The sequence below is a fragment of the Coregonus lavaretus genome (genome assembly GCF_964263955.1).
Source record: "Coregonus lavaretus genome assembly, chromosome: 15".
NCBI lineage: Eukaryota > Metazoa > Chordata > Actinopteri > Salmoniformes > Salmonidae > Coregonus > Coregonus lavaretus.
In genome coordinates, this window is record NC_140002.1 from 10404587 (window position 1) to 10420580 (window position 15994).

Consider the following 15994-nt stretch of genomic DNA (forward strand, 5'->3'; position numbering starts at 1 on the left):
GCAAAGGAGAAATGCTCAGTACACAACATTTGAGAGAAATAAGCTTTTTGTGCTTATGGAACATTTCTGGGATATGTTATTTCAGCTCATGAAACATGGGACCAACAGTTTATATTTTTGTTCAGTATAGATGGGTGTACCTAATAAACTGGCCACTGAGTGTATAGTTACACAATCGTTTTGTGGTGAGACACAAGGCTAAGTACTTAGACAGCACAGTTGGGTCATGAATGTTATATAGAGCTACAAATATACTGCTTTTACCTACAGGGAAGACGCAGACTTGATGCGGCACCCTTGAGGTTGGATAAGAGAACCAAGGTGAAACAAAATGGACTCGTCATTTCGTTCGGCTCTGCTCCTCTGCTAAGCTATCTAAACTGTTTGATTCTCAGTTGTCTATTGTTGACGACGTCGATCTTGCGCAGTCAATCTTGCCTTTTTCTTGGACTTAATTATTGTCTGAATGCTATTAGAGAACTTTCTGTTAACTCCTTTTCCTAGAAACCGATCAACTGTAGAGTTGCGTTTCTCTCAATGTTCTGCATTAACATACTATGCACTGCGTGTCATCAGGTCTGCTCGGTCAAACATGGAGTTCAGTCATTTTAATTGGATGTTTGTAAATGTCACACTTTAATTGCTATGTGTGCTCCTAGTGATTGCCTATCTATGTGTAGTGTTATGTCTGGGGTTTGCTATGGGCTTTGTGCTTCTGCCTGGCTTCTAGAGTGACAAACCTGCAGAGAATGGATTGCTTTCCCTTTCATTTTCCTTACAGACTTCATCTCATAGGTTGCACTGCACTTGCTAATTTAAAAGCGCTACTTGTTTTTTTACGTCTGTGAGCAGAGGATTTTCTCAAACCAAGGGATTTAATTTGGCCCAGCTTGTACGCTCATATGATTCTCAATATGCCTCTTTTCCTTTGGCATGCATGCTCTATTCAAGCATTTTATCAGAACGATTTATGCTTGAATGGTGTCATCCTGGAATGACATCACCACTTTACGGGAATGACACCCCTGTTTTGTTGATGACTCAAACCACGTTACGGCAATGAAGGGCTCTCTCCCTCTCCCTCCGCAGCAAAGCACGGTTGAGGAGAAGAGCCGCGTAATGCAGCTGGAGGAGGAGCTGTCCCTGCGGCGGGCTGAGATCGAGGAGCTCCAGGTCCAGCTCCGGGACCCAGACTCCCACCCCAACAAGGCCGAGGACGGGTACTCCACCCAGGGGCCGGTGGCCCAGTCGGAGACGTTCCTGCTCCGGGAGCAGCTCCTGACGGCAGGTCGTGAGCACCACAAGGACAGCAGCCAGCTGAGGGAGAAGTACGAGGCGGCAGTGGCGGCGGGCCAGGAGGAGACAGACAGACTGAAAGCCACGGTGGACAAACAGAGCCAAGAGATCATCGAGCTGAAGCAGAGAGTCCAGCAGGCCACCACAGAGAACATGGAGATGATGGACAACTGGAAGGTGAGAGGCACTGTTCTCAGAATTAATTTTTATATTAAAATGTAATCTTTCACCTTCCTCACACCAACAATTTGTCCTCTCTCGCTCTCCATCTCTTTTACTCTTTGTGCGTGCATGGGTCTGTATTTTAGTATTAATAATCACTTATCCCCTCCACTCCTCAAGGTCAAGCTGGACACCCTGGTCAATGACCACCAGCACTCTCTGGAGGACCTGAAGACCTCGCTGTCCAGCCAGAACGGCTCGGCCGAGGGCCAAGAGCAGGACCCTCAGGAGCTGAGGACCACCCTGGAGAGCCTGCGCATGGAGCACCAGCTGGAGCTGGAGAACCTCAAGGCCAGGCACGAGATCGAGGCGGCTGTGCTGGCCAAGGAACGTGAGGATCTGCGCTACCGCCTGCAAGACGCCAAGGACCAGCTGGGCGAGAGCAGCCAGAACGGGAAGAACCAGGCCCAGACGGAGGCCAGGAACAACCAGCTGACCCTGGAGTTGAGAGAGGCCCGGGAGGAGCTCCAGAAGGCCCAGCTGAGGGTGGGCGAGGTGGAGAGGCTGCAGGAAGAGCAGGACGGGGCCCAGGATGAGCTCCGGGAGCGCCTTGAGCTGGCTGAGAAGAAGATGGTGGACTATGAGGCCCTGCAGAAGGCTGAGGCCCATAGCCGGGCCGAGCTCCACAGCCTGCAGGAGAAGCTGAGGGTGACTGAGAACCGACTGCAGGCGGTGCAGGATGACCACCACATGCCACAGGACGCCAACGTGAGTCCTCCAGGGGATAGCTGTGGTAGCATTAGTTGTAGATGCTATGCTGTGGTCCATATGAGATTAGAGTCCTTTGACCCAACTATAAAATGAACTACGATTGCGTTTAGAGTGGAACTAAAGCCCCTATTCATGTGATCTAATGCTAGCTACTTTTCACAGATAGTATTAGAAAGAACTTTCTAGAAACACTCTTTACACATGCAAATAATATCACTTCCACATGATATCCATGCTTTTCTAGTTCCTTGTGTGTTTCCACATCTTTGCCCTCAATAAACAAATGAAGCACTGAGTTGTAATGGATTTGCCTTTTAACTCCCCATTCTGCCTCCCTCTCAGGTTATAGAAAGTAATGACATTTCGGAGGAGAAGATTAAGCTAAAACAGAATGTTGAAGGTATCGTAAATGTTAACCTAGTTAATTAAGTTGTGTTGTTACTGTACACATATTTGTATGTAAATGAGAATGGTTTAAAGACTGTTAAGTCAAACCTGTGTTATAGTAAAGTATTTCAAATGTCAGACCTCTGTAGGCTTTTGATTGTACTTTGAGGACATTGCATAGTTAGATTCCAAGGTTTTTGACCAATGGTGGTTTCACATTTCTTTCAGAAACTATGGAGAATCTGACCAAAAGAGAAAAAGAGGTCTCCACTCTCACGTCCCAGGTTGATGCCCTCAAATCACAGATAACTGGTAAATTATGCTGCTATGACTGATGAAGACCTGAGTGGTCCAAACATTGTCAAATAAATTCCCATTGGAGCATAGAATGCAGTGTCTGGAGTATATTTTCACATTTTATTTAAAGGGATATTTCGAGATTTTGGCAATGCGCAAGATACTCATAGACTTCCAGTCATTGTGCTAACGCTAGTTAGCATTGGCTCGCAAAACTACCTCCAACTTCCTTCATACTGGACACAGAGACATGAAAATGGTATCTACAAGTTCATCGGACTCTGAGGAAGTAGATAAAAGGCCTCATTGCCAAAATCCGCAAGTATCCCTTTAACATTCTTTGATATCCAGCACCTGCTCTGTGCGTATGTAATCTCTTTTCTATTTATGATATTTTGCACTCTATAAATGTCTTGACAAATACGACACATTCACTCTCTATCAACTACATGTACAGTAAGTATTTGGTTGCCTGAGATTGAATGTTCTCTCAAACATATTGCATGGAAAAAAATTAATGCCCTGAAATATGAAACTTTTTAAATTAAATAATAATGAAACAAGCTCTGAAAAATAATAACAAATAAAAAATGTCACAGACTGGCGACTGAATATATATATATCCCTTTTTGAAAGCTCCGACACTGCAGCACTGGTTGGTCCAAACTAAACATTTAACTAAATCCTTCTCCAACCTGTCTTGGTCCACCAGCCTTGGAGGGCAAAGTTCGCTCAGGTGAGAAGAAGGCCGACACCCTGGTCAAGGAGAAGATGCGCCTGGAGGCCGACCTCGAGTCCATGACCAAGAAGTCCCATGATGCATCGGGACAGCTGGTCGTCATTAGCCAGGAGTTACTGAAGAAGGAGAGGTAATTTGACAGAGAGAGAGAGAAAAAAAAACACCACAGCGCAGACTTTTCACAGCAGCCCACCCACTGCTACAAGAGATAACTTACATTCCTCTGAAGGAGATGAGATGTTTGATAAAGCATGTGAAACCGCCCCGACTCTTTACATATACAATATTTTATGCGAGAATCTTGCATTTTCAAAGACTGACAAAACAGTCGCAACTCGTAATTTTGATATGCAGTCACTAGATGTACACTAGACATCTGTTTTATGAGGATCAACCCACTTAGGTTAAAAGCTGTTAATGTAATGGAGACAATTAGCCTGATTAAAAGTAGGGCCAAAAGGCCTTTTCACCCTTCAAATCAATGCACTGTCAAGGCTGAGAATGCTATGTTACTGTAAAGTGTTCCATTACTCTAAGGTGTTTAGGGAGATTATGCACAGCGCTTAGGAAACTTAGGCCTGGAAATATAAGCAAAAATTCATTGAAAGGACAATAACACAACATGAGGTACCTCAGTGACTCTTCGGTCACCTAAGTTTGCAGTATTTGACCGTGTCACCTGAACTTTCATGGAGAAAAAATAATATATATCTGTAGCGTTAAGATTTCCCTTCACTGGAACTAAGGGGCCTAGCCTGAACCATGAAAAACAGCCCCAGACCATTATTCCTCCTCCACCAAACTTTGCAGTTGGCACTATGCATTGGGGCAGGTAGCGTTCTCCTGGCATCCGCCAAACCCAAATTCATCTGTCGGACTGCCAGATGGTGCAGCGTGATTCATCACTTCAGAGAACGCGTTTCCACTGCTCCAGAGTCCAATGGCGCGAGCTTTACACCACTCCAGCCAAAGCTTGGCCATGGCTTGTGTGTGGCTTCTCAGCCATGGAAACCCATTTCATGAAGCTCCTGACGAACAGTTTTTGTGCTGACGTTGCTTCCAGAGCCAGTTTGGAACTCAGTATTGAGTGTTGCAACCGAGGACAGACGACTTTTACACGCTACGCACTTCAGCACTCGGCAGTCCCTTTCTGTGAGCTTGTATACAAACAAAGGATTTGTGGATTCGGCTATTTCAGCCACACCTGTTGCTGACAGATGTATAAAATCGAGCACACAGCCATGCAATTACCATAGACAAACATTGTAGAATGGCCTTACTGAAGAGCTCAGTGACTATCAACATTTCACCTTTCCAACAAGTCAGTTTGTCAAGTTTCTGCCCTGCTAAAGCTGCCCTGGTCAACTGTAAGTGCTGTTATTGTGAAGTGGAAACGTCTAGGAGCAACAACGGCTCGGCCGCGAAGTGGTGAGCAACAACGGCTCGGCCGCGAAGTGGTAGGCCACACAAGCTCACAGAACGGGACTGCCGAGTGCTGAAGGGCATAGTGCGTAATATATACACTACCGGTCAAATGTTTTAGAACACCTACTCATTAATGGGGTTTTCTTTATTTGTACTATTTTCTACATGGTAGAATAATAGTGAAGACATCAAAACTATGAAATAACACGTATGGAATCATGTAGTAACCAAAAAGGTGTTAAACAAATCAAAATATATTTTAGATTTTTCAAAGCAGCCACCCTTTGCCTTGATGACAGCTTTGCACACTCTTGGCATTCTCTCAACCAGCTTCATGAGGTAGTCACCTGGAATGCATTTCAATTAACAGATGTGCCTTCTTAAAAGTTAATTTGTGGAATTTCTTTCCTTCTTAATGCGTTTGAGCCAGTCAGTTGTGTTGTGACAAGGTAGGGGGGGGGGGGGGGGGGGTATACAGAAGATAGCCCTATTTGGTAAAAGACCAAGTCCATACTATGGCAAGAACAGCTAAATAAGCAAAGAGAAATTACAGTCCATCATTACTTTAAGACATGAAGGTCAGACAATACGGAACATTTCAAGAACTTTGAAAGTTTCTTCAAGTGCAGTCACAAAAACAATCAAACGCTATGATGAAACTGGCTCTTATGAGGACCGCCACAGGAACGGAAGACCCAGAGTTACCTCTGCTGCAGAGGATAAGTTCATTAGAGTTACCAGCCTCAGAAATTGCAGCCCAAATAAATGCTTCACAGAGTTCAAGTCACAGACACATCTCAACATCAACTGTTCAGAAGAGATTGTGTGAATCAGGCCTTCATGGTCGAATTGCTGCAAAGAAACCACTACTAAAGGACACCAATAAGAAGAATAGACTTGCTGCTTGGGCAAGAAACACGAGCAATGGACATTAGACCGGTGGAAATCTATCCTTTGGTCTGATGAGTCCAAATTTGAGATTTTTGGTTCCAACCGCCGTGTTTTTGTGAGACGCGGTGTGGGTGAACGGATGATCTCTGCATGTGTATTTCCCACCGTAAAGCGTGGAGGAGGAGGCGTTATGGTGTGGGGGTGCATTGCTGGTGACACTGTCTGTGATTTATTTAGAATTCAAGACACACTTAACCAGCATGGCTACCATAGCATTCTGCAGCGATACACCATCCCATCTGGTTTGGGGTTAGTGGGACTATCATTTGTTTGTCAACAAGACAATGACCCAGGCTGTGTAAGGGCTTTTTTTACCAAGAAGGAGAGTGATGGAGTGCTGCATCAGATGACCTGGCTTCCACAATCCCCCGACCTCAACCAAATTGAGATGGTTTGGGATGAGTCGGACCGCAGAGTGAAGGAAAAGCAGCCAACAAGTGCTCAGCATAGGTGGGAACTCCTTCAAGACTGTTGGAAAAGCATTCCTCATGAAGCTGGTTGAGAGAATGCCAAGAGTGTGCATAGCTGTCATCAAGGCAAAGGGTGGCTATTAGAAGAATCTCAAATATGAAATATATTTAGATTTGTTTAACACTTTTCTGGTTACTACATGATTCCATGTGTTATTTCATAGTTTCGATGTCTTCACTATTATTCCACAATGTAGAAAATAGTAAAAAATAAAGAAAAACCCTTGAATGACTAGGTGTACTAAAACTTTTGACCGGTGGTTTATATAATATATATATATATATATATATATATATATATATACACACACACAAAGTGCATTCGGAAAGTATTAAGACCCCTTGACTTTTTCCACATTTTGTTACGTTACAGCCTTATTCTAAAATTGATTAAATTGTTTTTACCCCCCTATCAATCTACACACAATACCCCATAATGACAAAGCAAAAACAGGTTTTTAGAATATTTTGCAAATGTATAAGGAAGTAAAGTATTTAGTCAGCCACCAATTGTGCAAGTTCTCCCACTTAAAAAGATGAGAGAGGCCTGTAATTTTCATCATAGGTACACGTCAACTATGACAGACAAAATGAGATTTTTTTTCTCCAGAAAATCACATTGAAGGATTTTTAATGAATTTATTTGCAAATTATGGTGGAAAATAAGTATTTGGTCAATAACAAAAGTTTCTCAATACTTTATTATATACCCTTTGTTGGCAATGACACAGGTCAAACGTTTTCTGTAAGTCTTCACAAGGTTTTCACACACTGTTGCTGGTATTTTTGCCCATTCCTCCATGCAGATCTCCTCTAGAGCAGTGATGTTTTGGGGCTGTCGCTGGGCAACACAGACTTTTAACTCCCTCCAAAGATTTTCTATGGGGTTGAGATCTGGAGACTGGCTAGGCCACTCCAGGACCTTGAAATGCTTCTTACGAAGCCACTCCTTCGTTGCCCGGGCGGTGTGTTTGGGATCATTGTCATGCTGAAAGACCCAGCCACGTTTCATCTTCAATGCCCTTGCTGATGGAAGGAGGTTTTCACTCAAAATCTCACGATACATGGCCCCATTCATTCTTTCCTTTACACGGATCAGTCGTCCTGGTCCCTTTGCAGAAAAACAGCCCCAAAGCATGATGTTTCCACCCCCATGCTTCACAGTAGGTATGGTGTTCTTTGGATGCAACTCAGCATTCTTTGTCCTCCAAACACGACGAGTTGAGTTTTTACCAAAAAGTTATATTTTGGTTTCATCTGACCATATGACATTCTCCCAATCCTCTTCTGGATCATCCAAATGCACTCTAGCAAACTTCAGACGGGCCTGGACATGTACTGGCTTAAGCAGGGGGACACGTCTGGCACTGCAGGATTTGAGTCCCTGGCGGCGTAGTGTGTTACTGATGGTAGGCTTTGTTACTTTGGTCCCAGCTCTCTGCAGGTCATTCACTAGGTCCCCCCGTGTGGTTCTGGGATTTTTGCTCACCGTTCTTGTGATCATTTTGACCCCACGGGGTGAGATCTTGCGTGGAGCCCCAGATCGAGGGAGATTATCAGTGGTCTTGTATGTCTTCCATTTCCTAATAATTGCTCCCACAGTTGATTTCTTCAAACCAAGCTGCTTACCTATTGCAGATTCAGTCTTCCCAGCCTGGTGCAGGTCTACAAATTAGTTTCTGGTGTCCTTTGACAGCTCTTTGGTCTTGGCCATAGTGGAGTTTGGAGTGTGACTGTTTGAGGTTGTGGACAGGTGTCTTTTATACTGATAACAAGTTCAAACAGGTGCCATTAATACAGGTAACGAGTGGAGGACAGAGGAGCCTCTTAAAGAAGAAGTTACAGGTCTGTGAGAGCCAGAAATGTTGCTTGTTTGTAGGTGACCAAATACTTATTTTCCACCATAATTTGCAAATAAATTCATAAAATATCCTACAATGTGATTTTCTGGATATTATTTTCTCAATTTGTCTGTCATTGTTGACGTGTACCTATGATGAAAATTACAGGCCTCTCTCATCTTTTTAAGTGGGAGAACTTGCACAGTTGGTGGCTGACTAAATACTTTTTTTCCCCACTGTATATAAAAAAAACTGAAATAAATATTCATTTATTTAACTATTTCTTATTTACAATGACGGCCTACCCTGGCCAAACCCTCCCCTAACCCGGACGATGCTGGGCCAATTGTGCTCCGCCCTATGGGACTCCCGATCACGGCCTGTTGTGATGCAGCCAAGGATCGAACCCGGGTCTGTAGTGACGCCTCTAGCACTGCGGTGCCTTAGACTGCTGCGCCACTCAGGATCCCCTCAGGATACATTTGTTGAAGCACCTTTGGCAGCGATTACAGCCTCGAGTCTTCTTGGGTATGACGCTACAAGCTTGGCACACCTGTATTTGGGGAGTTTCTCCCATTCTTCTCTGCAGATCCTCTCAAGCTCTGTCAGGTTGGATGGGGAGCGTTGCTGCACAGCTATTTTCAGGTCTCTCCAGAGATGTTCAATCGGGTTCAAGTCCGGGCTCTGGCTGGGCCACTCAAGGACTTTCAGAGACTTGTCCTGAAGCCACTCCTGCGATGTCTTGGCTGTGTGCTTAGGGTCGTTGTCCTGTTGGAAGGTGAACCTTCGTCTCAGAGTCCGTGCCGCTGAAAAACATCCCCATAGCATGATGCTGCCATCACCATGCTTCACCGTAGGGATGGTGCCAGGTTTCCTCCAGACGTGACGCTTGGCATTCAGGCCAAAGAGTTCAATCTTGGTTTTGTCCGACCAGAGAATCTTGTTTCTCATGCTTTTAGGTGTCTTTTGGCAAACTCCAAGTGGTCTTTCATGTGCCTTTTACTGAGGAGTAGCTTCCGTCTGGCCACTGTACCATAAAGGCCTGATTGGTGGAGTGCTGCAGAGATGGTTGTCCTTCTGGAAGGTTCTCCCATCTTCACAGAGGAACTCTGGAGCTCTGTCAGAGTGAGAATCGGGTTCTTGGTCACCTCCCTGACCAAGGCCCTTCTTCCCCGATTGCTCAGTTTGGCTGGGCGGCCAGCTGTAGGAAGTCTTGGTGGTCCAAACTACTTCCATTTAAGAATGATGGAGGCCACTGTGTTCTTGGGGACCAGCTTCACCTGGAATGCTTTTCCAACAGTCTTGAAGGAGTTCCCACATATGCTGAGCACGTGTTGGCTGCTTTTCCTTCACTCTGCAGTCCAACTCATCCCAAACCATCTCAATTTGGTTGAGGTCGGGGGATTGTGGAGGCCAAGTCATCTGATGCAGCACTCCATCACTCTCCTTCTTAGTAAAATAGCCCTTGCACAGCCTGGAGGTGTGTTGGGTCATTGTCCTGTGGAAAAACAAATGATAGTGCCACTAAGCCCAAACCAGATGGGATGGCGTATCGTTGAAGAATACTGTGATAGCCATGCTGGTTAAGTGTGCCTTGAATTCTAAATAAATCACAGACAGTGTCACCAGCAAAGCACGCCCACACCATAACACCTCCTCCTCCATGCTTTACGGTGGGAACTACACATGCAGAGATCATCCGTTCACCCACACCGCGTTTCACTAAGACACTAAGGTTGGAACGAAAATTCTCAAATCTGGACACATTTCCACCGGTCTAATATCCATTGCTCGTGTTTCTTGGCCCAAGCAGGTCTCTTCTTCTTATTGGTGTCCTTTAGTAGTGGTTTCTTTGCAGCAATTTGACCATGAAGGCCTGAGTCACACAGTCCCCTCTGAACATTTGATGTTGAGATGTGTCTGTTACTTGAACTCTGTGAAGCATTTATTTGGGCTGCAATTTCTGAGGCTGGTAACTCTAATGAACTAATCCTCTGCAGCAGAGGTAACTCTGGGTCTTCCATTCCTGTGGCGGTCCTCATGAGAGACAGTTTCATCATGGCGCTTGATGGTTTTTGCGACTGCACTTGAAGAAGCTTTCAAAGTCCTTGAAATGTTCCGTATTGACTGACCTTCATGTCTTAAAGTAATGATGGACAGTCGTTTCTCTTTTGCTTATTTGAGCTGTTCTTGCCATGATATGGACTTGGTCTTCTACCAAATAGGTCTATCTTCTGTATACCACCCCTACCTTGTCACAACACAACTGATTGGCTCAAACGCATTAAGAAGTTAAGAAATTCCACAAATTAACTTTTAAGAAGGCACATCTGTTAATTGAAATGCATTCCAGGTGACTACCTCATGAAGCTGGTTGAGAGAATGCCAACAGTGTGCAAAGCTGTCATCAAGGCAAAGGGTGGATACTTTGAAGATTCTCAAATGTAAAATATATTTTGATTTGTTGAACACTTTTTTGGTTACTACATGATTCCATGTGTGTTATTTCATAGTTTTGATGTCTTCACTATTCTACAATGTATAAAATTATAAAAAGAAAGAAAAACCCTGGAATGAGTAGGTGTGTCCAAACTTTTGAGTGGTACTGTATATACAAGGTTTTATTAGCACAGCTCAATAAAGCATGTTCCATGTATCTTCAATAGGTTTGGGTCATTGATGATGAAACAACTCTGAATCTAGCCTGGGTGCCAGTCTCTTTCTGCCCCCCTCCCAACTACTTATGGAATTGTCATGCTAATGACAGCATTGGAGTTGGCAAGAGCACAATCAGGTCTGGGACCAGCTACCCTGAATCAGAAAGGCAAGGGTAAATCTTAACGGTATTCTTTACTGTATCGTCCTCTTGTTTCAGGAGTCTGAACGAGCTGAGGGTGTTACTGCTGGACTCCCCTCGCCACTCGCCTGGCCTGGACCGAGACCTGAGCCGAGAGGTGCACAAGGCAGAGTGGAGGATGAAGGAGCAGAAACTCCAGGATGACATCAAGACCCTGAGAGACAAACTGCTCCTGCTGGTGAGAGGGGAGGGGGGGCTGGGAGATGTCAATCACATTGCTGGTTCCGCCCGTCTTGAATCACATCATGTGTCCATCAACCCAGGGTTATTCACTCGTAACCAAATGGAAGTAAACATGCTGAAACCGTGAGGAACACTTGTTTTCGCTGCAAAACGTTTTCAGTTGCAAAACGTTTTGCTACGGTGTGCACTAATAAATATGACCCAGTATGTTGTGTTTTCTGTTCACACACAGATGAAAGCTTGTCTAGCAGTAGAAAAGTCTACTTGATTAAGATTTTAATCGTTTCATGTTTCTTAATAGAAGTGGATACAGTACATGGCTATTGTTTCATTCTTGTCTGTATCCTAAATGATTTTTTAAATGTTTGACTCTGTATTTATACTAAAGGCAGATCTAGCAATGATAGATGTAGCCCTCCACATTTTTCCAGGAAGGGCTTGAATAACTAAACAGTGTTCATTAGGGCACATTATAAAAGTCAAGATAGCCCCTTCCTGTTTCAATCCGTTTTCTTTCTTTTGGTGCCGAATGAACACCCAGTTGATTCCTACATGTGATGAATGTATGCACGCATGACTGTAAGTCGCTTTGGATAAAAGTGTCTGCTAAATGGCATATTATTATTATTATTATGTGTGTGTTCTCAGGGCAGGGAGAGGGGCTCGTCCCCAGACCACCGCCGCTACTCTATGCTGGACCCGTCGGCCCTGGACTCGGAGGTGACCCGTCTGCGCCAGCGGCTCCTGAGCACCGAGGAGGCCCTGAGGGGAGCCCTGGAGCACAACCAGGAAGTGGACCAGCTGGTGCAAGCCATGCGCACGCACCCAGACAAGACCCAGGTAAACAAGCACAGGACCAGCTCTAGCTAGTACTTGTTTTGCCTTTCCTAGGACTGATTTTGTTGATAGTGGCCATTATGAAAAAGAGTCGACTTCAGGCAGCTTCAACCTTTTCTTGCCTAGGGACCCCTGCCCAGGCAAACCGCACCATCATATGTTAGCAAAAAATATATGTTATACATGTATTTTCTTATCATCAATTGAATGGCAAGGATAAATAATCAACATTTTAAATTGAATAGATTTGGTAGATAATTTTTTATTATTATTTGACCTCCCCACATTATAATTGGAAGAGGAAGTGTAAACTATAACATAGCCTATTAGATAGAATGGTAACTCCAAACACATTTTTGCTAATAGCAGCTGTTTAGCTGGTTAAACAAAGGTTAGCTATGTGTTGGCAAAAATGAATTAAGTCAAGAAATCTTACCAGCAGTCGCATTCTGGTTTTGGCAATTGCTGCAATGTGTGTGCAGTACCTGCAACTGAGTTTGATTGGCAAATTAAAAAAACATTACAGCAAACAAGTATCAGTGTATGTACCATGTAACAAAGTACTAACTAACAACAATGTAATAACACTGTACCTGCCTTTTGTAACTAAAACGTAAAATCCGTAAATACATGGTTTTAGTGATATTTTAACGGATACTCCGGGACTTTGGCAAGGAAGTTGCTAACTAGCGCTAGCGCAATTGCTAACGCTAGTTAGCATTGGCTCGCGAAACTAACTTCCTTCTTACTGTACACAGACATAAAAATGGTAGCTTGACAAGCTGTTTTCTTTCATGATTATCTTTCAGGTGCATGGTGGTGCAAATTCAGCCAATGGGATTCATCAACAGGATTCTTCCTTTACTCAAGATGTAGGTATTAATTCATAATTATAAACTGGGTAGGTTGGGTCCTGGATGCTGATTGGCTGAAAGCCGTGGTATATCAGACATTATAAACTGGGTGGTTTGAGCCCTGAATGCTGATTGGCTGACAGCCACAGGTATGACAAAACATTTATTTTGACTGCTCTAATTACATTGGTAACCAGTTTGTAATAGCAATAAGGCACCTCAGGGGTTTGTGGTATATGGCCAATATACCACGGCTAAGGGCTGTATCCAACAGGCATTCCGTGTTGCGTTGTGCATAAGAACAGCCCTTAGCCTTGGTATATTGGCCATATACCACACCTCCTATATCAATCACGCATGTTATATGTCACATCAATTACATTTATCTTAACTCCATAGATCAGTTAAATATAGACTCACTGTCTAGAGGTTTACTGAATGCATGCTGCACTTTTTAATTCTTTATTGCCATTCCCACAATGAGTTACATAAATACAACATTAATGGCTGGTTTACCGAACACAGATAAAGCCTAGTTCTAGACCAGGGGTAGGCAACCCTGGTCCTGGAGTGCCGCAAGCACTTCATGTTTTTGATTTAACCGGCCTAGAAGACCAGTTGTGTTGAATTTAGGCAATCACTGAACTGATCAATTAGCTCAGTTGGTCAGGCGTAGTGCCTAGTTGGAACAAAATCCTGCAGTACCTGCGGCACTCCAGGAACAGGGTTGCCTACCCGTTCTAGACTTAAAAGCATGCTCAATAGAGAATCTCCATTTCGTCTGTGCCCTAAATTAATATTCTGACTGATATGTATTTGATATATTATTTGAACTTTTTCTTATTTAATTTCATGGCTTCCTCCCCAGGAACAACACTAATATTGGAGAAGAAGAGCCCATCTTGAATTGGGGAAATGCAGAGCTACATTTTAAAAGAAAAATAAGTAAATACGACGTTAAGACTTGGGACTAGCACTCCATTGGACTCCAGACACCATTTTCTGTTTACAGTTACTACCAAAACAATGACTATCTCAATATGTACATTTAATCTGTTGCAAAAAATAAAATCTCCCATTAGCCAATCTTAAAACAGATCTAAGATACTGTAAAATGGACGTGAAGGTGAATAATTATCGGTACGACTTTTGAAAACTGATACCTACCCAGCAGACTACCTCCAAGGATGGTATTGGACATAGGATAACCTTTTATGGTAGTTTATTAGAGTTCATGACCCTACGATCATGAGAAACTCTTTCGTGAATTATGAATTGTGACTCCAGAGGATGAAATGACTCTGGTGTCTGATTGAAAGCAAAGAAGAAGAATTTGGCCACAATCCACCACTTTTTGTTATTTATTTGCCACACTGCTTTTGATCCTTCTTAGAGTACTGTAGCTGATTCGATTTGGCCAGTGACATTCAGAACAATTTGCTCAAGCTCCTCTATGTTCAAGGACACTTGTTCTGTAGCGAACGTGAATGAAACGGTTATGCTGCTGGATTTTGGCTGATGTTGTGAATATAGCTACATTATCTGAACCTGTGCATACTGTAAACGTGTATTTAGCCAACTGAACCAATCCAACTCTGCACTGTATGTGCACCAAATAGCTATCAGTTTAATGGTTCACTAATTTGAACTGAGTTATCCATTAATTCCACTATGGCTTCACTAGATAGTGGGAAACCGCACCACTTTGTAGTGTTTGCGTAAACAGGGGTTTAAAAAATACCAGTATTAACTTCTTATTGTTGATCATTTATCTAAAAACATTTGACCATGCCTTGGGATCACTTTGTCCTTTGATTAGAGTAGCCCACTCAAGGGCTGTTTGGAGCACAAGCCAAACAATGGAATGTTCTTGGTTGTATCCCAAATGGCACCCTGTTCCCAATATAGTGCACAACCTCTGACCAGAGCCCTATGGACCCTGGTCAAAAGTAGTGAAATAAAGAGGGAATATAGTGCCATTTATGACGCAAACCTACTGTATCTGCTCCCTCCCTTGGTTGGAGAACACACATCTGGATGACGTTTAAACAAATCCTAATCACAATGTACAGAATTGATACATTACGGTCTTCCAAATGATATTATCTCCATTTAACAAGCCAACAGGGAGATTCTAAGTGTAGTCCATTACTGTATTTACGGGATATTGGTTGATATTCTGGTTGCGTCTCAAATGGCACCCTATTCCCTATAGAGTGCACTACTTTTGACCAGAGCCCTATGGCTCTGGTCAAAAGTAGTGCACTCTATAAGGAATATGGTGCCATTTGAAATGCAGACTGTTTTTGGGAGAACATTATCTTGATGTGAGTAATGTGGAATGTAAGATTTGGGATTGACATTGCATGAACAAAGTGTTGGGCTGGCCCTCGCTCAGCGAAACTGAAGCTACAAACTGTCATTGGATAATGTATATTGCCTTTTTTCAGATGGGAAACACTTCATACCCTTGATTGCTGTAATGATTTCTGAGATTCAGTCATTAAATATTAACAATGTGGGAAAAGGATTGTGGTGTTTTATTTAAAGTGGACATTTTATGGTATTTTCTGATGTTTTGTTAGGCCTTTATTGAACACTTATTTACCTTTAAGGACAATCACTCACAAATAAATCTGGCTGCACATGCACATTAACACACACCGAACACTTTATTTTTATTTTATTTCACCTTTATTTAACCAGGTAAGCCAGTTGAGAACAGGTTCTCATTTATAACTGCGACCTGGCCAAGATAAAGCAAAGTAGTGCAATAAAAACAACACAGAGTTACATATGGGGTAAAAAACATAAAGTCAGAAATACAACAGAAAATATATATACAGTGTGTGCAAATGTAGCAAGTTATGGAGGTAAGGCAATAAATAGGCTATAGATAGCTACACTAAGCTCCCACTGCTGAC

The 15994-nt window shown here is 43.2% G+C and overlaps 1 protein-coding gene across 1 annotated transcript in view; it reads left to right on the forward strand.

The window, feature by feature from the left end:
* clip2 (CAP-GLY domain containing linker protein 2) overlaps positions 1-15593 on the forward strand; it is a 57971-nt gene extending 42378 nt beyond the window's left edge. Inside the window, exons 9-18 of the mRNA XM_084178766.1 lie at positions 271-321; positions 1090-1473; positions 1639-2226; positions 2572-2629; positions 2845-2928; positions 3626-3782; positions 11215-11374; positions 12028-12219; positions 13026-13088; positions 13939-15593. Of these exons, the coding sequence (XP_084034892.1) occupies positions 271-321; positions 1090-1473; positions 1639-2226; positions 2572-2629; positions 2845-2928; positions 3626-3782; positions 11215-11374; positions 12028-12219; positions 13026-13088; positions 13939-13950 (1749 nt within the window). The 3' untranslated portion in view covers positions 13951-15593. The remainder of the gene's footprint in view (positions 1-270; positions 322-1089; positions 1474-1638; positions 2227-2571; positions 2630-2844; positions 2929-3625; positions 3783-11214; positions 11375-12027; positions 12220-13025; positions 13089-13938) is intronic.
* Positions 15594-15994: the final 401 nt, after the last annotated feature.